Source organism: Myxine glutinosa, chromosome 1 (assembly GCF_964187855.1).
Source record: "Myxine glutinosa chromosome 1, kmMyxGlut1.1, whole genome shotgun sequence".
NCBI classification, from domain to species: domain Eukaryota; kingdom Metazoa; phylum Chordata; class Myxini; order Myxiniformes; family Myxinidae; genus Myxine; species Myxine glutinosa.
In genome coordinates, this window is record NC_136261.1 from 408,782,669 (window position 1) to 408,807,070 (window position 24,402).

General features: G+C 44.7%; 1 protein-coding gene across 6 annotated transcripts in view; it reads right to left on the reverse strand.

Annotated features, from left to right (window-relative positions):
* LOC137416052 (uncharacterized) overlaps nt 1-24,402 on the reverse strand; it is a 97,704-nt gene that overhangs the window by 601 nt on the left and 72,701 nt on the right. The window contains exons 14-28 of one of the 6 annotated variants that reach the window (XM_078770476.1): nt 21,452-21,568; nt 19,381-19,563; nt 19,108-19,165; nt 18,835-18,963; nt 13,743-14,932; nt 10,141-10,236; nt 9,863-9,940; nt 9,594-9,708; nt 7,192-7,286; nt 6,221-6,930; nt 5,385-5,602; nt 4,865-5,053; nt 4,013-4,048; nt 3,256-3,464; nt 1-393 (exon numbers count right to left, since the gene is read on the reverse strand). The exon at nt 1-393 is cut by the window's left edge and continues 123 nt beyond it. In XM_078770476.1, the coding sequence (XP_078626602.1) occupies nt 28-393; nt 3,256-3,464; nt 4,013-4,048; nt 4,865-5,053; nt 5,385-5,602; nt 6,221-6,930; nt 7,192-7,286; nt 9,594-9,708; nt 9,863-9,940; nt 10,141-10,236; nt 13,743-14,932; nt 18,835-18,963; nt 19,108-19,165; nt 19,381-19,563; nt 21,452-21,568 (3,789 nt within the window). In that variant the 3' untranslated portion in view covers nt 1-27. Of the gene's footprint in view, nt 394-3,255; nt 3,507-4,012; nt 4,049-4,864; nt 5,054-5,384; nt 5,603-6,220; nt 6,931-7,191; nt 7,287-9,593; nt 9,709-9,862; nt 9,941-10,140; nt 10,237-13,742; nt 14,933-18,834; nt 18,964-19,107; nt 19,166-19,380; nt 19,564-21,451; nt 21,569-24,402 lie in introns of all 6 variants that reach the window. The other 5 variants (XM_078770475.1, XM_078770479.1, XM_078770478.1 and 2 more) reach the window with 5 other exon arrangements.

A 24,402-nucleotide genomic window follows, 5' to 3' on the forward strand; every position in this document is an offset into this window, starting at 1 on the left:
CGGCAAACGTGTCGCTCTGCATAACGCTCAGGAGGTCTTCGGCACCGCCGAGCCACATTGCACGATCGTTCCGACACAAGCGCCGGGTTTCGCCTGCGTCTGGGGGGCGACGCCTTGGCCGGGATGAAATTGCGGCAGCGCGGGATGAGGAACCGTCGTGGTCGCGACGGTCACAGGCAGTGTGGAGGAGATCGGCCTCTGTATCTGATAGCTCGATGCGGATACCGTAGAAGTGGTGGCAGTAGGTGGGGGCAGGCCCCCATAAAGCAAGTAAGGTGAAGGGACGGTTGGACGTATTGGTGCGGAAGGCTTTGCTGCGGTCGGCTGAGATCCTGCAGGCACCCACGTGGGGAGCGGGTACCCTCTCCCAGATAGCTGAGCGGCCACTGTCCCCTGAAAACAGCAAAGCATCATAAAACTTGTGCGATGATGTAACATCTTTGGCCATGCAACATTCGCTTTAATTAATTAATTACTAGTCATCCAATGACAGATGGCGAAGTAATGCTTAATCAATACTCTGCACCAAGCATTGGACTTTAAAAAAAAAAAAAAAAAAAAAAAATTTAAAGAAATAAATAATAATAATAATAATAATGAACCAAAAATATATATATTCGGGAATGGAGTTTCCAGGAGGATTTCACTTTGGTCACTCTAAGCCTAAGGTAAAACAAAAAATATTAAAACTAAAAACCACTACAGCCCCAGAAGACAAAGGAACTATGTGCCAAATGCGAAGTTGGGGGGACCCAGGAGTGCGCCGCCGCTCACGAGGCTCCCCGTCGGGGGGATGTACCGAGTACCGATCCAATGACAGATGGGCAAGTAATGCTTAATCAACACTCTGCAAACATTGGACTTGGGGGGGGGGGGGGGGGGGGGGGAACAGTAATAAATAAATAATAACAATAATATTTAACAAAAAAAAAACAAATATTCGGGAATGGAGCCTCCAGAAGAATTTCCCTTTGGTCACTTTTTACGGTAGAACAAAAAATATTAAAACTAAAAACCACTACAGCCTCAGAAGACAAAGGAATTATGTTCCAAATGCTTAATCGGGTGGACCTGGGAGCACCACTAAGAAGACTCCCAAGCTACTCCCAAGCTAACCTTAATAAAACGAATCACGACAGTGCATTCAGAAAGTATTCAGACCCCTTCACTTTTTTCACATTTTGTTATGTTGCAGCCTTATGCTGAAATCGTTTAAATTCATTTTTTCACTCATCAATCTACACTCAATACCCCATAATGACTAAGAGAAAACAGGATTTTAGAAAGTTTTGCAAATTTATTAAAAAGAAAAAACTGAAATATCACATTGACATAAGTATTCAGACCCTCAACTCAGTACTTAGTTGAAGCACCTTTGGCAGCGATTACAGCCTCGAGTCTTCTTGGGTATAATGCGACAAGCTTTGCACACCTGGATTTGGCGATTTTCTGCCATTCTTCTCCAGCTCTGTCAGGTTGGATGGGGACCGTTGGTGGACAGCCATTTTCAGGTCTCTCCAGAGATGTTCGATTGGGTTCAAGTCAGGGCTCTGGCTGGGCCACTCAAGGACCTTCACAGAGTTGTCCCGAAGCCACTCCTGCGTTGTCTTGGCTGTGTGCTTCGGGTCATTGTCCTGTTGGAAGGTGAACCTTCGGCCCAGTCTGAGGTCCTGAGCGCTCCGTTTCAGGTTTTCATTGAGGATATCTCTGTACTTTGCTCCGTTCATTGTTCCCTAAACCCGGACCAGACCCCACAGTCCCTGCTCCTGAAAACACCCGCACAGCATGATGCTGCCACTACCATGCTTCACCGTTGGGATGGTATTGGGCAGGTGATGAGCGGTGCCTGGTTTCCTCCAGACATGACGCCTAGAATTGAGGCCAAACAGTTCAATCTTGGTTTCATCAGACCACAGAATCTTGTTTCTCACAGTCTGAGAATCCTTTAGGTGCTTTTTTACAAACTCCAAGCGGGCTTTCATGCATCTTTCACTGAGGAGAGGCTTCCGTCTGGCCACTCTGCCATAAAGCCCAGATCGGTGGAGTGTTGCAGTGATGGTTGTCCTTCTGGAAGTTTCTCCCATCTCCACACAGGATCTCTGGAGCTCAGCCAGAGTGACCATCGGGTTCTTGGTCACCTCTCTTACCAAGGCCCTTCTCCCCCGATTGCTCAGTTTGGCTGGGCGGCCAGCTCTAGGAAGAGTCCTCGTTGTTCCAAACTTCTTCCATTTAAGAATTATGGAGGCCACTGTGCTCTTGGGAACCTTCAATGCAGCAGAAATGTTCTTGTAAGCTTCCCCAGATCTGTGCCTCGACACAATCCTGTCTCTGAGCTCTGCAGGCAGTTCCTTCGACCTCATGGCTTGGGGTTTTTGCTCTGATATGCATTGTCAGCTGTGAGACCTTATATAGACAGGTGTGTGCCTTTCCAAATCATGTCCAATCAATTCAATTTACCACAGGTGGACTCCAATCAAGGTGTAGAAACATCTCAAAGATGATCAAGAGAAATGGGAGGCACCTGAGCTAAATTTCAAGTGTCATAGCAAAGGGTCTGAATACTTATGTCAATGTGATATTTCAGTTTTTTCTTTTTAATAAATTTGCAAAACTTTCTAAAATCCTGTTTTCTCTTTGTCATTATGGGGTATTGAGTGTAGATTGATGAGGGAAAAAATGAATTTAAACGATTTCAGCATAAGGCTGCAACATAACAAAATGTGAAAAAAGTGAAGGGGTCTGAATACTTTCTGAATGCACTGTACATTTTGTTGTTCATGAGGAAGTACATTTTACAAATTGCAGTTGAAGTGCAAAGTTTTTTTCTTTTAATACAGGGGCTAAAGGCTCATAATAGAGAACACACACACACACACACACACACACACACACACACACACACACACACACACACACACACACACACACACACACACGGCAAGTGCCGTCACTATCGTCACTTCCTGGTACCAGTGACGTCAGAACAATGGCGCTTTGCTCACCGTACTCGGGGCATTTCCTCAAAAGGAATTTCCTCCTCCCCATAGATGCCAACCGATGGGGATTTATCCGTGCTCTATTTATCCAACCGATGGGAACTGACATAAAGTTACAAAGTTACAACAAATTAAACCACAAATTATGGCAATTGGAAATTCCAAATATATACCCGTTTCATAGTTCTCGACCAATGTTCGAAATTGAAAAAAATCCCCTCAAACCCCAAAATTGGCTTCATTTTTAAATTTAACTTACATCCGTCACACTCGGCCGTGATGGTGCAGGCTCCAGTTCCTGCCTCTGCATGTTCTGCTTTATCTGGTTAAGGCTCAGCTTGCTTTGGCCTGTGTTGCTCACCACGGTCGGAGCTAAATTATCAACCAACTTGTGCCACTCGTCGGTGAAGGTGGCCTTCTTGGCCAAGGCCTGGGTACTCTGTACCGGGGATACAGTTTCCCCGAGCCCTGCACGCCAAGAAAGAAAGTCAAGATGCTTTTCCTGTAAACCTATGAAAAAAAAACCAAAAAAAACATGGTAAACCAGTCTTTACACCAATTGCCAATAACCATTTATTCGTTTTAAACGCACAAAGTACTCAATCAGGAAGCGCGACGACTTGACAATTCGACAGGTTAATAAATCTTAGTGTTGTGGGGTTTAGCAAAGCTTCCAGCCATAGCGACGATGAGTTGCAGCAATGTGTTGAGGTAGCGTGTCGCGAGCATGCAAGGTGCGAGCACACGTGTCGGCTTTCGTCGACCACCAAGCACGTCATGCATGCGCACCGCTCCGAGCAAAACGATGCTGTTGGTTATAAAGTCGTTATGTCCGGCACATGTCGAACAAAGCGCAGGTGCGCATGCATGATTTGAGTGACGAACAAATTCCTGAGCAACTCCCTCGCATGAGTGTTAAACAAAGCAAGGGATGGCCGATACAATCCCGTTTTGTTAGCGACACTAACGGAGCAAGTCACAAGAAGCCGGAAAAAATAGATTCAAGGAACATTTACTTTGATCTTTCCCATTGCATAGACGCTTCGCCTTTCCTGGAAAAGGTAGGTTGAAAATACTCATTAGATACCTCATTGGTTAAAGGGTTATAAATATATGAATAAAAATAACAGATACAAAGAGGGGAAAGTTTTTGGCCTGAAAAGCCAATACATAAATAATGAGGGAACAACGAAAAAGAACATTACGTGCAAACAGAGCATTTAATGGCAATTAAAGATGATAAATATGGAGTTTCTAATTCAAGAGCAGAACTAGTGGTGTGCACGGGCGGCACAGCAGAATAAAAGGAAGTAAACGGTTTATTTATCCGCCCTGTATGATGAAAACGTGTCGAGGCTTCAGGCCTTAGCCTTTGTCAACCCAAAAGAGATGGGAAGTCTTCACTCCCATGTCTGTGTGTGTCTGTCTGTGTCTGTGTGTGTGTCTCTGTGTGTGCGTGCGTGGCTGCGCGTGCATGGCTGCGCATGCATGGCTGCGTGTGCGTGTCTGCGTGTGCGCGCCTGTGGGTGCGTGCCTGTGGGTGCGTGTCTGTGTGCGCGTGTATGTGTCTCTCCATGTGTGTCTCAATGTGTCTCCATGTGTGTGTGCGTCTGTGACCAAAGGTAATGGTCCAAAATGTCAGCACTTTTCCATTATTCACGGCGGATAAATCAAACATGTTCTTCTCGTTTTTAATTAGAGTTAAGTTTTAATTTTAACGGAACAGTTCACTCAACATCTCATTCAATTTCACTAAAAAGTGTCAAATTAAATAGCAACCGAATACTTTTCCTATTTAACAAAAGAGAAATAATAAAAGCAACAAAATGGTTCCAAGAACGTTCCCAAGTTTTGGCTGGTGGTCACACCTTGGGCAAGAGCTCCATCGCTGACAAACCCCGAGTAAAAGCTTTCGTGTACCAGAGGTTTAATCATGGCGGTGGTGAGCGAGCTGCTCAGATTGGCTTGACTCGTGCAGATACACACGGACTGGGATATCGTTTCAGAGCATTGTAACGCAGACGGGTCCTTATCCGCTGCGTCTGTGAGGGACACGACTGAGCGAGAAAAGTTTTACATATGAATGATGTGCAATGCAAGCTTGAAGACGAGCAAAATGCCAACCCTGGCAACACGGCCCATTCCCTCATTCCCAAAACCTATTTGTGGACACCGCCATGAGTATTTCTAATCTTATGCAATCGCTCCATTAGACTCGCTGAAAAGAAACAGTTTCCATCGACTACTTTCACGAGGCAGTCAGCCGCCATAATTTTAATCGACCCCCTTAAAGTGGAAGTTTCCTCGATTAAAGAAAATTTGACATTCAATGCACAAGCGATCGTCTCCGGGCAACCCATACACGAGGAGCAGCCCGAGCATCCTCACCGGGGAACAAGACCGTTGGTTTCAGTGGGACCGCGTCTGCCGTTCCACCATGCTTGCTGCTGCCGCTCTTGTTGCGGCTTTTGCTGATGCGCCGCCGCCTCCCGGAGGGAGGGTTCGACTGCTGCAAACATGCTGGTGGCTGCTTGCCCATCCGAAGGTACAATTCTTCTTTCTCCTTGCGCTGCCGAGCCTGAAGTTCGGCCTGCTCGGCCATGTGTCTGAGGAGGGAACCAAAGAGGGCTGCTTAGGAAACGGGTCTACGATAGGAGTGAGCAGCATAATTTAATAATAAAAACATCTTTTAAAATCTCTTAATGACAGAGCCACCTGTTTGTTTGTTACCAATTGTTACGGATCCGGGGGACGGCACTCCCGTTAGCAAGGGGGGGGTTAATCCCCTTGTCCTGTTAAGCTGGCCGTCCGACCGGTCCTGGTACTTGTAACGCTCTTTTGCGGGGTGGGATTGATCAGGGTTATTGGTCAAGGTGTTCTCCTGAATACCTTCACCAATCCCTCCGCAAAACAGGGAGACAAGTACCGCTTGAACCACGGACAAGATGGTATTTGCCAAGCGGTTTAGCAATCCGCGGTTCGAGCCGTTATCAAGGGACTAATATAAAGCCAAATGGCCAAAATAAAGGCCAATGGCCAATAAATGGCCAATAAAGTGGCCAAAGTATTGATTCAACACCAATCTGAATGGTAAACAACCCACATCACACAGCCAGGTTCTCGTAGATCGAGGATCCCACACGACAACTGTATTTTCATGACAACACAAAACAATTTAGGGCGATTTCCAAGAGAGTGAGCAAATAGTTTCGAAAGCAACGCACTTTTCCCGGAGTTTATTAAGTTGCTTCTTGAGTTCGTTTTCCTCTTCGAGATCATCAGAGTCGTCACTGCTCACACATGACGAAGGCGAGTGGTTGTACGGCTCCGGCGTCCTGATGCATCCAGGCTCGTCCATATTGGGCCTCGTTCCTATTTCGGAGGAAAAGCTTCCCCACGAGGCCTGGTCATCCGCAAGGATATCCGTATGAGAACAAACCGTCTCGGTACTTGGTCGTTTCGAGAGCAACGTCCGTTCGATGGTGGAACCTGCCGAGACGGAGTCGGGCGGTTCATCACGGCTCTCCACCTCGGACGCCTTTGAGGCCTCCAAGCCTCGGCGGGATGCTTGAGAGCTTAACAGCGGGCTGCCTGGAATGACCGGAGACTGGCTGGAGGAGCTTTCGGTACTACAAACCACCTCATCCTGTACCTGAGCAGAAGACGAGCACTGTTCAACGATGCCACCAGGAGGACAAGGAGGTTGCACGTCTGGAGGAACTGCCGGTTCAGAAACGAGGCCTGTGCTCGGCTGGTTGGTTTCGTCGATTGCAGGTGGCACCAAATTGGGCAGCTCGGGAGTCGTCGTGATTTGGAAGCGTCCACGTATGGTCACAATCGGATTGGTCTGGGAGGAAACGCTTGGGAGAATCGCTGCAGTATTCCCGTTATTTTGGGCTTCGACAGTCGGTTTGGTATTTCCGATTTCAACATTCTGCAAAACAACATTCAGACAAAGCAATGACGTAAATTGTATGATTGTATAACTACAGATGGGTCCATTTGCACATACAAGTGGACATCTTATGTAAACTTCAGTGGACACGGACACGATACAGCAGAACTGGCACTCTCCAACATATCCGACCCCAGGTAAAGTTCACAAGTTTGAATAAAACGATCTCTGCATGGTCTAAAGATGAAAATGGCGGTTGCAAAGCCTCTTCCCGCTTGCCATGTGACACCTTGTTCTCACCGAGTCGATGGTTGGCAAAGCCGGGCTTGGTCCGGGCTGTACGTCTGGACACTCGGAAACGACGGTTTGACTCGTTCCGACCTCCCCACCGCCACCTTTAGGAAAGCATAGTCACACCTCAACATGACGTCATCCAACAACTTGCAGGAAAAATAAATAAATAAACCTATGTCACCCACAGGGTGAACCGTATCTTGCCAAAATGTGAACATGAGTGACTTGCTTCAGGTCACACTGAGGTGAACAGAACTGCTATCCACTAGAAGCGACTCTTTGAGGAATGTCTGCCCACGAGATATTGAAAGATTTTGATGAGAACTGAGGAAATAATTTTTTCATGAAAATTCCGTTTTTTCGTCATGACGTCATCAAATGACGTCATAGCGTCAAACTGTTTACAGATCTGGGAAGCACTCATCAAGGGCATTCATATGAGGTATTACTCGATATGGTACCTACGATTTCAAAATTTGACCTTGGGGTCAATAATTTTCGACCTCCAGCGCTAACCATGAAGGTCAAGGCCGATCGCCACCAAAAACTAATCAGCTGAGCGCCGGACCATATACTAGATTCCCATGAAGTTTGGAGACGATCCGATCAAAGTTACTCAAAAAATAACGATTTCAACATTTGACCTTGGGGTCAATAATTTTCGACCTCCAGCGCTAACCATGAAGGTCAAGGCCGATCGCCACCAAAAACTAATCAGCTGAGCGCCGGACCATATACTAGATTCCCATGAAGTTTGGAGACGATCCGATCAAAGTTACTCAAAAAATAAGGGTTTCGTCGACCTCCATGATTGACCACAAAGTGACCTTGACCTTTGACCTTGACCTTCAAAATTTTGGGTGCTGAAGGGTATCTCTATAGGACTCTGATATGCGAAGTTACAGGAGTTTCCAATAATAACTGTGGTCTACAGAGTGATCTAAACGTGGAAAAAAAATGATTAACCACAAACAAAAAAACAAAAAAAAAAACAAACAAAAAAACAAACATACAAGCTGACTAATACATCTTGCAAAAACTTCGTTTTGGCAAGATAATAAATTCAACATAAATAATGAACATATGTCACCCACAGGGTGAACCGTATCTTGCCATTTGACCTTGACCTTAATAATTTCGTATGGTGAATAGTATGTCTTCATGACCAACGCACATGAAATATTGAAAGATTTTGATGAGAACTGAGGAAATAATTTTTTCATGAAAATTCCGTTTTTTCGTCATGACGTCATCAAATGACGTCATAGCGTCAAACTGTTTACAGATCTGGGAAGCACTCATCAAGGGCATTCATATGAGGTATTACTCGATATGGTACCTACGATTTCAAAATTTGACCTTGGGGTCAATAATTTTCGACCTCCAGCGCTAACCATGAAGGTCAAGGCCGATCGCCACCAAAAACTAATCAGCTGAGCGCCTGACCATATACTAGATACCCACCAAGTTTGGAGACGATCCGATCAAAGTTACTCAAAAAATAAGGGTTTCGTTGACCTCCATGATTGACCGCAAAGTGACCTTGACCTTTGACCTTGACCTTCAAAATTTTGTGTGCTGAAGGGTATCTCTATAGGACTCTGATATGCGAAGTTACAGGAGTTTCCAATAATAACTGTGGTCTACAGAGTGATCTAAACGTGAAAAAAAAATGATTAACCACAAACAAAAAAACAAAATGAAGGTCAAGGCCGATCGCCACCAAAAACTAATCAGCTGAGCGCCGGACCATATGCTAGATACCCACCAAGTTTGGAGACGATCCGATCAAAGTTACTCAAAAAATAAGGGTTTCGTTGACCTCCATGATTGACCGCAAAGTGACCTTGACCTTTGACCTTGGAAGGTCAAGGCCGATCGCCACCAAAAACTAATCAGCTGAGCGCGGGACCATATACTAGATACCCACCAAGTTTGGAGACGATCCGATCAAAGTTACTCAAAAAATAAGGGTTTCGTCGACCTCCATGATTGACCACAAAGTGACCTTGACCTTTGACCTTGACCTTCAAAATTTTGTGTGCTGAAGGGTATCTCTATAGGACTCTGATATGCGAAGTTACAGGAGTTTCCAATAATAACTGTGGTCTACAGAGTGATCTAAACGTGGAAAAAAAATGATTAACCACAAACAAAAAAACAAAAAAAAAAACAAACAAAAAAACAAACATACAAGCTGACTAATACATCTTGCAAAAACTTCGTTTTGGCAAGATAATAAAGCACAACTTGATATCAGTAATAATGCAAGTATTAGAGAGGTACAAACTATTTGTACTCAAAGCAGAAACCGTTTGGACTTGGATTTAGTCTCTTGAGATTCTTTAAATGGTCAACGACAACAAAAACAAAATATTCCGTTGACAAAGCGAGAGCACGTGACTCACTCCGAGAAGCCTCCACAGCGGTTGCAACTGTTGGCGCGACGGTCACGGCAGGAAGGGTGCTGGTCACGTTGGGTCCAATCCAAACGGACTGCTTCCCGGGATCCGTGATGTTGGACTGAGTGCACACGTCGCGGAGAAACGCTTAAAAAAAGAAAGAAAAAAAAGAAAGAAAAAAAAGAAAGAAAAAAAAGAAAGAAAAAAACCCAACATCCGGTACGTTTCCCTTAATTACCCAGAAGAGCCTCGACCGAAGTTTATGGCCCCCTAACCTGTGTGTAGATAGGTGCTGAAGGGTGCTGGGCCATATCAAAACTGCAACTCCTTTTCAAAGGTGTCTCGACGTGAGCCTTTTTACAGGTAAAAAACGAAAAGATGAAGATCTCAGGTTAAACAAGACATTTCATTCAGAGCTCGAAGTTACTCACAAAGCGCCCATGGCTACGTTTTTTACTCCGTTTATACGAACGGCGAAATAACCTTTTCCTTTTCCCCTCCGCAGAGGACATTAAACGAGCAGGTGGAACGGCCCTGGGTTCATCACAAGTACCTGGGAGGGGACGGTGCCGGCGTTACCAGCCGTCGGAGATGGCGGAACCTGCTTGACTTGTTGTATATCCAGAGACCCGACACTCTGCAGCTGCACCTGAAACCCGAGCACAAACGCGGCAACGAGAACATTAAACCTCAGACGATCATTTGGAAAAATGCTTCATTATTTGCAAACTTTATTGCTGTATTAATCGATAAATAACAAAACACGGATCGATGGTTGAGGCAGAAATGCAGTCCAATGAAAAAGCCTTACACCACCTGGAAAATGAACATTTCCATAGTAACCTCGGCACATTTCGACAAATAAAAGACGTTTATAATGATCACGTTTTATTAAAGAAACAAAAACGAATTTTATTTTACGATATTAATGAATTAAATTTTAATATTTGGCATGATAATCATTTTCATACAAAACAGCAGGTATCCGCTTCGGATGCTTTCCTGCTATTTCTGGAGAAAATCCATTGGAACGTTCTTCCTCGAGTTCTGAAACTTGTACAACTAGCCCTACGGGCGGGGCTTCAATTGGGAAGCCCAAATGAAAAGGCAAAATATCAGAAATTGAAGGCTTTTTATATTTTAAAAGATTCATATAAACATCCGCTGAATCATATCACACGCAAATCATCAAAATCTAAACAGTACATGGCGCCCATTTTGAAAAAAGATTGAATTCTGCAAAACGGAAGCGGCTGCCACACGTCTTTCTCAGTCGCACGTTTAAGTGTGAAGAGTGCGCGCCGAATCTGTAACACGGAAGCGGCCGTTACACCCGTTTCTCAGTCGCTTTGCACACGCTGCCGTGTTACTTCGGAGCCGCACGTTTATATAGGAAGAGTTCGTCAGGAGGCGATCGACTCTCTCCTGGTACATAAAATTTCAACAAAAGCCACATCACTGTTCATATCGGTAAATATTTTTCCATCTTGTTTGGAAAAACTAGAAAAATGGAAAACTTGGAAAAGCAATACAGCCTATTTTTACTCCAGGGGGTCCTCGGATTACCCACCCAAAATATCGTTGCGATCGATTCAGCCGTTTTGGCGGTACCTTCGAACGGACAGGCGGACGGACGGACATTTGGTGAATTATAAGAAGATTAATTCGTCGTTTGATTTTGCTCCTTTTTCCTTTCTCTTCAGGTGCAAATAATCCCGGATAACAATTCTATGATGCAATAATATGCTCTTTTTCACCGATTTGTATCCTGGGGATATAAATCCAAACTGTGCCCAAGATATCAAACTCGACGAGATAGTTTTTACACCAAATAGGCAATTCCCAGAGGGAAATGTCCCAAAAAACAGGTGTTTCCAGATGTGGAATTCAAGCAACAATACAAGAAGCGTAATGACGCCGGGGAAGTTTAACATAGAAAACGGATTGGAAGGCCAAAGAAACTTAAGTGATCTTCCCCCATCCAAAACCTTGATGTTTTCTACCCACGTTAATACACCCCAAATTCACCTCTTTCAAATTCCGTTTTCTTTCCTAAAAGTCCTTGTAGTGTCAATCTTGTTTATCTCGTGTACCGCGCCACAGCCCTCTCTTATCCACACATCCCCCGGTGTCCCTGTTCTCTACTGTTGTTGTACTTCTCTCCCCCTCTTGTCTCCTGCTCCCTTTATGAAATGTTCTACATGTTCAAAAGACCAAATATACAAAAACAAAATAAAAAATAATAAAAAGTACCCCCACTTTCTTTCTCAGCACTTCTCCTAACCCCTCCCCCATCTCACTTCTTTGGGTGCATGGTTGGCACCACACACGTTACAGTGCAAAGTCCTTGATTAAGTTTCGGAGGGCGGGTTTGTAGTGTAGGGGTAATTTGGGGAAATGTATACGTGCCTGCAACATTTGTATGTATTGCCTGTATTGTTATTGCTAGTTTTTCCCGCCATTTCTTGCCTGCATAATAACAGCTCGGTTTTCCCGCCATTTCTTGCCTACACAATAACTGCTCGTTTTCCCCGCCATTTCTTGCTTGAATCAAAATTGCTATTCTCTAGCCATTTTCTCCTTGCTTGCTTTTATTAAACCTGTGGGTATAAAGAACCGTGTCTCGACCTACCCTGTTCAGGTTTGGTTGCGACATTGCGCTGATGGGGCTAATTAGCCCAAGCATTGATTTATGATAGGTGATAGGGTGCAGTGTGTAATGTTGGTTCGCTAGGCCAATTAGCATCCGTTGCGCGGCTATCAGCACAGTTCCCCATCTGCTTCGGTCTTCTCACATGTACAGTAAACCGACATTGCGACAGTAAACCGACATTGCGTGAGAGTATCCGGCCAGAGGTGAGTGTTGTAGACGGCGTCCATGGTCTTTTCATAGACGCAGTGGCGCAGTGATGGTTAGTGGCACTCAGGGTGGCCAAAATAGTGTCCCCTGCAGGCACTGGCATAGTCTGGAATTCCTATTGGGGGTCATATGAAAAAGCTCTAAGCTTCCCCAGCGGACTCAGCAGCAGAGCCCTGGAAGCTGTTCAAAATAAGAATAGATTTAGTTTTGATCTCCTGAGATGATTCGGCTATTTAACTACAAAGAATCCGGAAGAATTCCCATGTTTCTAAACATGTGCCATGTTAAGGTGTATTGAGCAGTTTAATAGGTCTTTCAATGGCATGGCATTCCGACTAGAAAATAAACAAAAACAATAACAACATTGAAACAAAGCATTTATTTATACTAATATTAAAATCAATAATAATATTAGTACCATTTGGCAATAATAATAATAACGAACGTATAATCCCGCCCTGGTCCAAGCAGACCTGGGCTTGGTGAAAGGTAAGCAGGCAGGTATGCTACAAGGCCGTTAACAAAAACTACATCAAACATGCATGCAGCATGGTGTGGTATTTATAAGTTGAAGAGGATAGTACGACCTGGGTGGGGATACCAGTTACCAGTTAGTAAACAATGCAAGTATTAAATTTTGACTTCAGGGATGGACAGCCGGTTCGTGAATGACTTGGGTATAAAAACGGTGAATGGCAAACGATGAACCAATAAATTACACATTCCTGTGCCACCTTCAGTCGAACGTCAGGGATTGACACCAAAACCAAATATTGAAATTTCATTCATTATTATACAAAATACAATACATTTTTGTTTCTTCAATAAAACATGATCATTGGAACGCCCGATTATCAAAATATGCCAAGGTAACAAAAAAAAAAGAAAAAAAAGTTTATTTTCAAGATGGCCGAAGACATTTGCATAGCAGTGTATTGTACTTTGCAGTGTTCAGCTCAGGTACGTATCCCATTTTACTTGCAAGTCCGCCACTACCACCCACCCCACTGATAAACAAAGTCATATATTTTTGTGTACTCCAACTACACCAGTGTCTACCCATCCCTCACAGATAAACAATAATTAAAAAGATGTTTCTGCATCTCCACGTTCAGAATAAGAAACATGATTGGACAAGTCACCAAGGCACAACAATAAAACGTGGTACAATGAGGATGGACGGACACACGCACACGGGCACAAGCGCGCACGGGCACACACAGACACAAAGACTGACACACAGACACGCACAGGCACACGCGCACACAGACACATGCACCTTCACTTTCCCTTACCGGAAGCCTGTTGGGAGGTTTGGCAGTGGACCCATTTGCACCACCGTGTTGAGTCACAGCCACCTGGGCCGCTGCTTGGACCGGCCCCAAAGCCATGCCGGCAGTAGGACCCTTCACCACCTGCGAGTATAGGGTCTGGTTCGTCACCGGAATTGCCGTGCTGACCGGCACGCTCGTCGAGGGCACAAAGGCCAGGTTCTTATTGGGCGAGATGATCTGTGCTGGGTCAGTTGTCACCGCCACCCCAACAGCAGGCTCTTTATTGGCCGGATCCGAGGCGCATAGCACTCCGACGCCCGGAGGCTCATTGAACAGCGTACGCAACTTCTGGCTCAGAGTTTTCAAGTCCTCAGCCCCCGAATGGCGGTGGACCATGTCCGAGTCGGACTCGTACGCAAAAGGAACGGCCGGCTGGGGTTGCTTGGAATGATGTTGCTGTGTCGATGGCGGTTGCTGTGGAATTTTTTGTTGTTGTGGCTGAAGCTGGTGAGATTGGGAATGGGTTGACAAATTGTCCTGTGGATGGGTTTGTTGTGGTGTCTGAAATGGTTGCTGTTGTGCCACAACAGTAGAAGCCTGTGGTGTCGACAGCACACTATCGTGGATTGTCATGTTCTGAGTGGCCTGTGGCTGTGGAACTAGAGTTGGCTGCAATGTTACAGAATCTGGAGCGACAGGGAAAGCAGAACTTTGTTGTTGCGTTTCAACCATAGGCACCACTTTAGGTGCCGATCGGTAGATCTGAGGCTCATGCACATCTGAGACACCACCTGGGACTGCGTGACGCAACGCCACATCGTCAGATATCAAACCACTGTGGTGGACAAAACGACCTTGCACTGACTTGGAGTTCTCAGAGGGAACTCCTACGCCGGAGGTTTCCACGGATGTCGCAACAGGCACAGAAGACGAGACACCTTCAAGCGGAACACCCGGAAGCGATCCAGATGTTTCTGGTACATGCACGTCTTGTCGGACCTGATCACCGGCCACCGATTCAGCAGAGCCAAGCTGCGCAGTGGCATCGAGAGCACCTGGATCCGAGGGTTTAGGCTCATCAAACGGAAGGCCGTTGTTTATACTTTGCTGGGCCGTTGGCGAGTGCTGCTGCTTCAGAGCATGATCGAAAGCAGCCTGGAGATCACCAGTCGAGCCAGACAGGGACAAGTCGTACTGCGGACCCAGTTCATCTGCAAGTCACAAGGAACCGTTTATTTCACACAACGTCGACAGCATTTCACACAACGGTCAGTCATACATTGACTAGTGAGACTCCTGCATCCGAGATCCTCTGACGTTCACGATGCCAGTGAAATGGCACCCACATTTCCGTAATCCAGACCCTCTACAAAATATCGAGTTTGTACAGCAGGTATTATTTCTGATGTCAATTTTGACGTCACCTATCGAGAGCAAGCAATTGTAAGTCTCAAACGGTACTTACAAATGTCTTGGAGCAACAATTATCCAAGATGGGGCATTCCAGAGAAACGGATCATAAGATCACCTCACATGCTGCAGATGAGCAATATCCAACTGGCTATTTTGGATTCTCTGCTGCAAATGTCAGCAATTTCAGCTACGACGTTACATTCTTGAGATAACAAATAAAATCAAAATCATTTCGGTGAGGACATCATGTTTGATGACACGTATGAACAGGAACCGAATTTTTTCCACATTCTTCCCTATGAAGGCCTGTGCCAAAATCCAGGTTAGGCATGTTTATTATCTAACTAGCAGAGCCGACCCGTCACTTCGGTGACGGACCGATTAATCATCCCGTTTGCCAAAATTAATTCACCCGTGCGAAGAGTGCTTTAACCTCAGCGTTGCCAAGTAAAAAAGAAAATTGTAATATCCTCTGCCGCCACTACAACCAGGTGGCGCCACTGGCGTCACTACGGGGGCGCGGACCGCACCGGGTGACACTACCAGAGGGGGGGTGACACCAAATTTTTGCAGTGCTTCAGCAGAAATTTATTAATTTTTATAACAATATCCCTGTAGTTAGTTATAACAACAAAAACATTTTCCGTAAGCCCAGCTTACATGTATCGATATACCTACAAGGCTAAAACTCTATGCTAATTTACTTTTTGAACCTTCTAATGCGCTCCGGTCAGAGCGGTCATTATTACCCAATTACAATGACGCTTTGAATCACGTGGTTTCGTCTACACGCGCTCCAAGCACGCGCTGTTTTCGTTGCCGCTGGTGTTTTTATAGTCGCTGCTTTTGTCAAATTTTCTGGTGTTTTAGCTACAATATTGTGGTAATTAGTATTTGTGAACCTATATCAATAACTTTTTTGAGAATGAAGTAATAATTAAAGGAGAAGAAGGAGAAAATAAAAAAGGCTTTTGGCTTCCGCTCAGTTACTAATAATGTTGTAACTAATAATGTTGTAACTCAATGTAGAAATATTTTACAAAACAATTTTGTTGTTAGTATTCATATAATCTAAGAAATATTACTGTAATGACTGCCCACCAATGAGTTTTCATAACCAAGCAAACCTTTCATTTCGGTTTTGCCATGCTAAAGGTTATGACAGTGTAGCAGCTGTGGGAATGAAGTTTTAATGGTGGTTCACACCTTGTTTTTCTTAACAGCACTTTACATATTGATTTTTGTGACGTACACACCGGCAACATTAGGCCCCATAGCTATTTCCATCTTGTAATTAGTGAAGTCTTTATAAGTTTCACGATCTGGAGCAAGATCATGTGGTGGCGCGATTTGTAGCGTAGTTTGAGAAAATTGTCAGATAGACAGACAAAGAAATTAACAGAATAAGCGTATTATTATATAGGATTGATGATATTCTGGGGCAGCCGGATGGTTAGTTAATGTCACACCTCTTCAATTCGTTTCAATTATCAATTGAAAGTGAGTTGGCGAAAGGCATTGATTTCGATGAAGCGATTCACAAGTTCGCAGCTTTGAAGGCCAGGAAAGGATAGTTCTGAATTAGTCGAGATGTTCACCAAGTGTTGAAATGCTTGTGTATTTGTTCCTGTTTATTTTTATGGTATTATTTCATTTATGAGTATATTTCCATATGCATTTGTCAACAAGTTCTACATTATTTGGGCCGTTATTGATTATGCAAACCTAATCCATTAATGTATCTCATGTAACAATAAAGTTTAACGTTAAAATCAACATAATTTTGATGTAGTTCTTAAACGGTTTTACTGCGAATTCTATTGTTTTCTTACCGAATTTTCACTTTAACCACATGAAACTATGTAAATGTAAATACATTTAGGCTGTGCGTACGATATTGTAATTTAAAGGTGTAATTTTAATTTTGCTATGTTTATGTCACTACTATTGCCATTACATTCAGTGATATACGGGAATTACGATTTACGAGTAACATTAGTACAAAAAACATTACTAAGGATTCTGTATGGTCTGGTACGGGAGGAGGTCCATGGGGGGGGGGGGGGGGTTGCACCATGAGTTACCGCACTGGGTGACACTAACCCGTGACACCACTAGGTGGCGCTACATGGTACACATTTACATAGAGATATTATGCCTCTCCCTCTGCACTCTCGAGGCCACATAGCCTGTGTTACACCACATAGCCACATAGCCTGTGTTAGAACAGGCTGCATTCGCCCCATTGGTTGGACAACGAGCCAGACTCCACCCACAATTGTAACATAGAAAATAATAATCTATCTATAATTCCAGTAATCTCTGTACGTCTGTACGTCTGTTTGTCTGTGACCGCTGTTTCTCGACAACCACGGGTCCGATATACTTTTAACTTGCCAGGTATATTGCTGGGGACCCGAGGATGTGCCTTTTCAAGGTTTCATATTAATCGGACAATTACTTACCGAGCTATGTCCAAAAAACGATTCAACCAATCAGAGAGCAGCGAACGATCGCGTGTGCCGAACGTGGAGGACACACTCTGCCTCGGATGGCACATTTGAGAGCGTATTCATTTATTTCACGTTTGCAAACTATGTTGGCGTTAAACTATGTTTTAAAACTAATAAAACCGAATTTGCGATTCATTCGCTTTCCTGCGCGTTTGTGCACGCGATGGCGATTTCTTTACCAAACTCCGGAAGCCGTTCGCTTTGGACCAAACCATTGCATGTAAATAGAGGGGGGGGATTGTCACCGTACTCGCAAGCCGTTCGCTTTGGACCAAACCATTTCATGTAAATAGAGGGGGGGGATATAATTTTAGATATAGATATAGTACGGGCAATGCCCTAGTAATAATAATAATACGTCCGCCATTTTGTGAAGGAGCTTAGGCCTCAGGCCTCAGTCCAGTGCAATTGGAATTATCTGAGCAATATAACCACAATGTACATAATATGCACAAAAGCAGTACACACGTTTTTGCTTTGTAACCCGGGTTATTTTAATTATTTTCGGGATTGATCGTGGTAGCGGTATGTGGCCTATACACCGCTCAAATAAAGGGATGAACAATTTGCATAATAAATTATGGTCATTGTGGATAATTTAGGTTATAGCCCGACATTTCAAGGCTGAATAGTTGAAAAATAAAAGGTCGCCCGTGATGCATCCGGATCGCAGCGGTTTGTTGTCTATACACCACCCGAATAAGGGGACGAGCAAGCTGTGGAATGAATGAAAGGTTTTGTGAATCATTTCGGTTTTAGCCAGACTTTTCAAGGCCTTTTCAAGACCGACTGGCTTTTCTGTCGGTAGTATAAATATTCTGGACAAGCTGAAAGACAAATATTGGAGAAATGAAACCGGAACTCAAATGTCCAACAGGAAATGGCCTCAAAAGAACGAGACGTTTTGGCCTGGGATCGTACCCGGGAAGGGAACTCTGTTTGTCGATGGTCCTTTGCATCCCGTACCGATGTAGGACCCATCAAGTCACAGACAAATAACCGATCAGAGAAACATGGAGTTATTCTTGGAATTTTTCCACCAATTGTGGAAAAGCACCGAAACTTTAATTACAAAAAAAATTAAAATCCAAAATAGAACTGGAAGAAAAGCATATTGTGGAGAAGAAAACGGACAACAACATTACAGGTACACAAAAATACACAAGCCGAACCAGCGTTTGGGTTACCTTGCTGGGAATCAGGTGGTGACGTAGAGGGTACCTGGGAAGGTTCGGCGTCAACCACGGGACTGACGATGAACCTCCTCCTGCCCGACTGGACGATGGTCACCTGCTGGCTCGTGCCTGAGCTCGTCACTGAAAGGCACAACCGTCGGTAAACGTCTCAACGATAGACGTCTGCTCAACACCACCCGCCATGGCGTCAAAGTAGGGCAAACCTTAAGCAAGACCAAAACGTGTCTACATGAATGCAACGCGTGTGACAGAGATTGCCCCTACCTGCAAGCGGGCATGAAGACTGAGCTGCAGAATATTGAGAGGAATGCTGGGACGCATTCTGTTGAAGATAAAGATAAAAACCCAGAAGGACAATTAACATACGTCTTTCACACCGACAAATCCATCGCGGAGATAACTTCCTTCCGCTGCAGCTGCCCCTCAAGCAAAAAGCAGGTTAAAAACGGGTCCGTGAGGCCAAAGGCAATTTAGGACAAACTTCCCAAAGTTGCAGGTTTCATTGTGAACATAACACCTGGAGTGCTGATTTTTCACCTCTGTGGAGACAACAGCCATCATGGTCCCAGCTTGCTGCTCTAGGCCATCATTTGCAGCACCATTCGAGCCATGTGCATCCACCCCTTCCTCGTGAAGAATGCCCTCGGCCTTCTCAAATACTTCCTTCATCTGATCGATGAAGCGATCGCGCTCTGCTTCCAAGATGAAATTGTTATCTACCTGGAACACAAAACCATGCTAAATTGATTTCTTATTCTTGGATTCGCAAACAAACTCTACTGCAAGTTTCAAATACATCAAGTAGTGCACGTGGAGTCTACATGGGCTGAGCCGAACATGGAAAATCCCCATCTTCTGTTATCCCTCTCATTTTGCTCAGACACAGGGTTAAAGTCCAAAGCACCAACCTATACCCATTTCTGGTAAGGGTTACACTAGGGGGTTTGCCACAGCCTTCCCAGCAGTAGTTTTGGCAGGAATTTGTAACTTGTTCATGGTGATGGCAATAGATCGCCTACTCCGAGCGAAGGGGACCGTGGGACATTGAACGTCCACCAACTAATGTTGGCAGACAGGATTGCTAGTTTCCGGTCCATCCGAGAGGCTGCACACAGATTGAAGAATCACCATGATTCAAACTCAGGCCCAGACGAGACAGCTTCAAAGGGATTCAAACCCAGGCCCAGACGAGACAGCTTCAAAGGGATTCAAACCCAGGCCCAGGCTAGACAGCTTCAAAGGGATCCAGGACCAGACTAGACAGCTTCAATGGGATTCAAACCCAGGCCCAGACGAGACAGCTTCAAAGGGATTCAAACCCAAGCCCAGGCTAGACAGCTTCAAAGGGATTCACACCCAGGCCCAGGCGAGACAACTACAAAGGGATTCAAACCCAGGCTAGACAGCTTCAAAGGGATTCAAACCCAGGCCCAGACGAGGCAGCTTCAAAGGGATTCAAACCCAGGCCCAGGCTAGACAGCTTCAAAGGGGATTCAAACCCAGGCCCAGACGAGACAGCTTCACAGGGATTCAAACCCAGGCCCAGGCTAGACAGCTTCAAAGGGATTCAAACCCAGGCCCAGGCTAGACAGCTTCAAAGGGATTCAAACCCAGGCCCAAACGAGACAGCTTCAAAGGGATTCAAACCCAGGCCCAAACGAGACAGCTTCACAGGGATTCAAACCCAGGCCCAGGCGAGACAGCTTCAAAGGGATTCAAACCCAGGCCCAGGCGAGACAGCTTCAAAGGGGATTCAAACCCAGGCCCAGGCGAGACAGCTTCAAAGGGATTCAAACCCAGGCCCAGACTAGACAGCTTCAAAGGGATTCAAACCCAGGACCAGACTAAACAGCTTCAAAGGGATTCAAACCCAGGACCAGACTAGACAGCTACAAAGGGATTCAAACCCAGGACCAGACTAGACAGCTACAAAGGGATTCAAACCCAGGACCAGACTAGACAGCTACAAAGGGATTCAAACCCAGGACCAGACTAGACAGCTACAAAGGGATTCAAACCCAGGCAAGAGAGCTTCGAGACGAGTGTGCGTGCCGTACCTCGAGGCCATCCTACCAGCCCTGTTGACCAAGAGTGGTATTTAAATCTCATAAAACATCACGGGATGCTTCTGCACAATGTTATGACAGCCGAGCAATTTCATAACGCAAACAGGACAAGGATAAAAGGGAGGATAATTGTAGTTCCTGGTTTATAAGCGTGCCCAAACATATTTGCAAACAGAGGGTGGTTTCAAAACTTTGCGAGTTCCTCTTAATGCAGAGATCCAGGCTTGTGGGAGAGATAAATGACGTCAGGGTGACGATGACCAGTATTGCGGACAAATCGATCAGCATTTTGCGTAAACGAGGCAACGCAACGGGGTTGGCGGCACAACAAAACAAATAAATAATTATGTACCCGGCGTTCATGCCATTGTTACCATTTGCAGCTGCGTACAAACAGGGCGATACCAACATGGTGCGTACATTAGCCGCAATCATCTTGCACACATGAACATTTGCCAAACGTGCACCTGACTGAAAATGAACAGAAACCTTTTCCTTCTATGTTAAATGTTTATATATCTGCACAAACAAAACTTTCTTACCATGTACAGGGTGATATCCTCGGGATTGTCGGCGTCGTGGCAAAACTTGAAGGTGACCTTCTTCTTGTTGTGCGTCTCAAGCTGACATTCCACGACTCTTTCACCATCACGGGAAACCTGAGGAATTCCACAGCATTCAGACTTACACACAGGAATCGAAAAACTAAGTAGCTCCAACAAATAAGGGAGGGGAAATGTGCTAGATATGGACTACAATATGTATTTGTTCCACCATGTTTGTTTGGTGCTGTGGATTCTGGATGTGGAGGCGATTTTGTTATTGTAGTCTGCATTCGCACTTTGGCTAACCGCTATTGGCTAACCCCCGCTCTCGCAGGGAAAATGGCCTTTAAAATGCATGTTGTGTTGTGTGTATTCGCACTGGCTGGGGGTGGGGTGGGGGTATGTACGCATCCAGGTGTAGTTGCTGCATGTGGATGTGTATGTGCCCCTGCTGGCCCTCATTAGCTGACCGTATCGAGGTTGAAGGGCCGAAACTGGATGATGCTGAGGACCTCGACTGAGGACCCGGTCAGTGCGGCACACTTGTGACCAGGAGTGTTTTGAACTTGTGTGTGTGTGTGTGTGTGTGTGTGTGTGTGTATATATATATATATATATATATATATATATATATATATATATATATATATATATATATGCTAGAGCGGGGGTTAGCCTTGCGGTCCCCATGACAATCTTCTCCATTTTGCCCTATTTTCTGCATCTCTCCTTGTTCTCCGAACATTTTCCTACATGCCTCCTGCGCCTTTGCTGCCTCTTTCTTTGCAGCCTTCCTGGCTGCCTTATAACTTTCATGCTCTGCTGTTTCTGCTCCCATACCCTTCGCCTTCTGCCACTCCTTGAACTTCTTCCTCTTCTCGTCAATCCTCTTTCCAACTTCATCATCCCACCACCATGTTTCCAAGTGCCTCGGTGGTCCTTTTGTCCATCCACATACCTCACCAACGGCTCCCAACAGACTAGCTTTCATTGACATCCAACCACTTTCAAGCTCAACCACATCATCCACTACCCTACTCAGCCTCTCTTTTAATGCCTCCCTTACTGTCACCTCTTTCAACCTCCACACCTTCATTCTCGGTTGGTACTTCACCCGCCGAGCTCTCCTTGCACCTTTCACCCTTACGTCGCAGACAACCAAGTGGTGCTGTGAAACAGCCTCCTCCCCCGGGATCACCTTTGTGTCCCGGAGGTGCCCCCTATCTCGCCTACGCACCATCAGGTAGTCAACGGTTGTCGTCGACCCACCTGACGTGTATGTAACAAGCTTATTATCCTCTTTCTGGAACTGAGTATTACAAATCAGCAAATCAGCTCCATCAGCAAACTCCAAAATCCTTTCACCTTCTCCATTTCTCACACCATATCCGTAACCCCCATGAACTCGGTCAAAACCATCCATACTCCTTCCCACATGTCCATTTAGGTCTCCTCCTACCACAACAACTTCCTCATCTTTCACGTTTTCCATCAGCTTCTCTATCACACAGCAGAACTTGTCCTTCTCTTCATCGCTTCGACCAACCTGCGGAGCATATCCCGAGATGACGTTCACCAAGAGCTTTCCAATCATCATTTTCACCATCATCAACCTATCACTCACTCTAGTCACACTCACCACACTGTCTACAAACTCCTCAGAAAACAGGACACCAGCACCATTCACGCCCTCCGGGCACCTTTTTTTTTTTTCTTTTTTTTTTCTTTTTTTGTGTGTATACTGAATCGAGGCTTTCCACACAAACTTGTATTTCTGTCCCTGCCTACCCTTCACCATTCTCACACCACTTCCCTTCCATCTCTTGCACACAACATATGTCCACTCTTCTTCTGACCAATACTTCCACCACTTCTCCTGATCTCCCTGTCATTGTCCCTACATTCCATGTCCCAAACCTCAGAAACCGATCTCCACTTCGGGCTGTACCCTGCCCACATGTAGTTGTAATTGTCATGGTTCTCTTTTTGAGGCAATGTTTTTATGGCCGGATACCCGTCCTGACGCCAACCCTCTTAGTCGCCTCTTACGACACGCAGGGATACGGCGTACCTATTCTTAATTCTTATCCAGGGTATACACTGGGTTATTTTTTATATATATATATATATATATATATATATATATATATATATATATATATATATATATATATATATATATATAAAATAGACCATATTAAACACACATTCACGTCAAAAGATTGGCCATTTGAAACCTATGCTTATGAAGGGGGACAGACAACTGTACAAACACACAAACTGACTTTGTTTTATATGGTAGATATACATGTATGTATGTATGTATGTATACAGTGTCGCTGGTCACAGTAGAGCCACCAAGCACCACCGAGTCAGAAGGTGATTGGAGCTGCTTACAGACTCGCCCTTCGATGAGATGGTTCCTGGTGCTATGTACCAGCGCTTCACTGGATCTGCACCCGTCAGGATGTAGTCCGTGGCCCGACAGGTCGTCATTTAATCTCTAACTCTTCTGGCGTTCCCAAGAAGCAAGGAACCAAACCGCCGCAGGGCATGTAAAGATATATACACACACACATGTATATATCTATCTATCTATCTATCTATATCTATCTATATCTATCTATCTATATCTATCTATCTAACTATATCTATCTATCTATATCTATCTATCTAACTATATCTATCTATCTATCTATATATATATATATATATATATATATATATATATATATATATATATATATATATATCTATCTATCTATATATATATATATATATATATATATATATATATATATATATATATATTGTTGCGGTTTTGCGAATAAAGGCAACCCCCCTATAGTTAGTTACACCACAACATGTAGCCTCCTACAATTAGTTATTTCTTATTAAATGTAAAGCATAGGCCCTTTCCAGTGTTTAGAAAGAAAACAAATAATGCG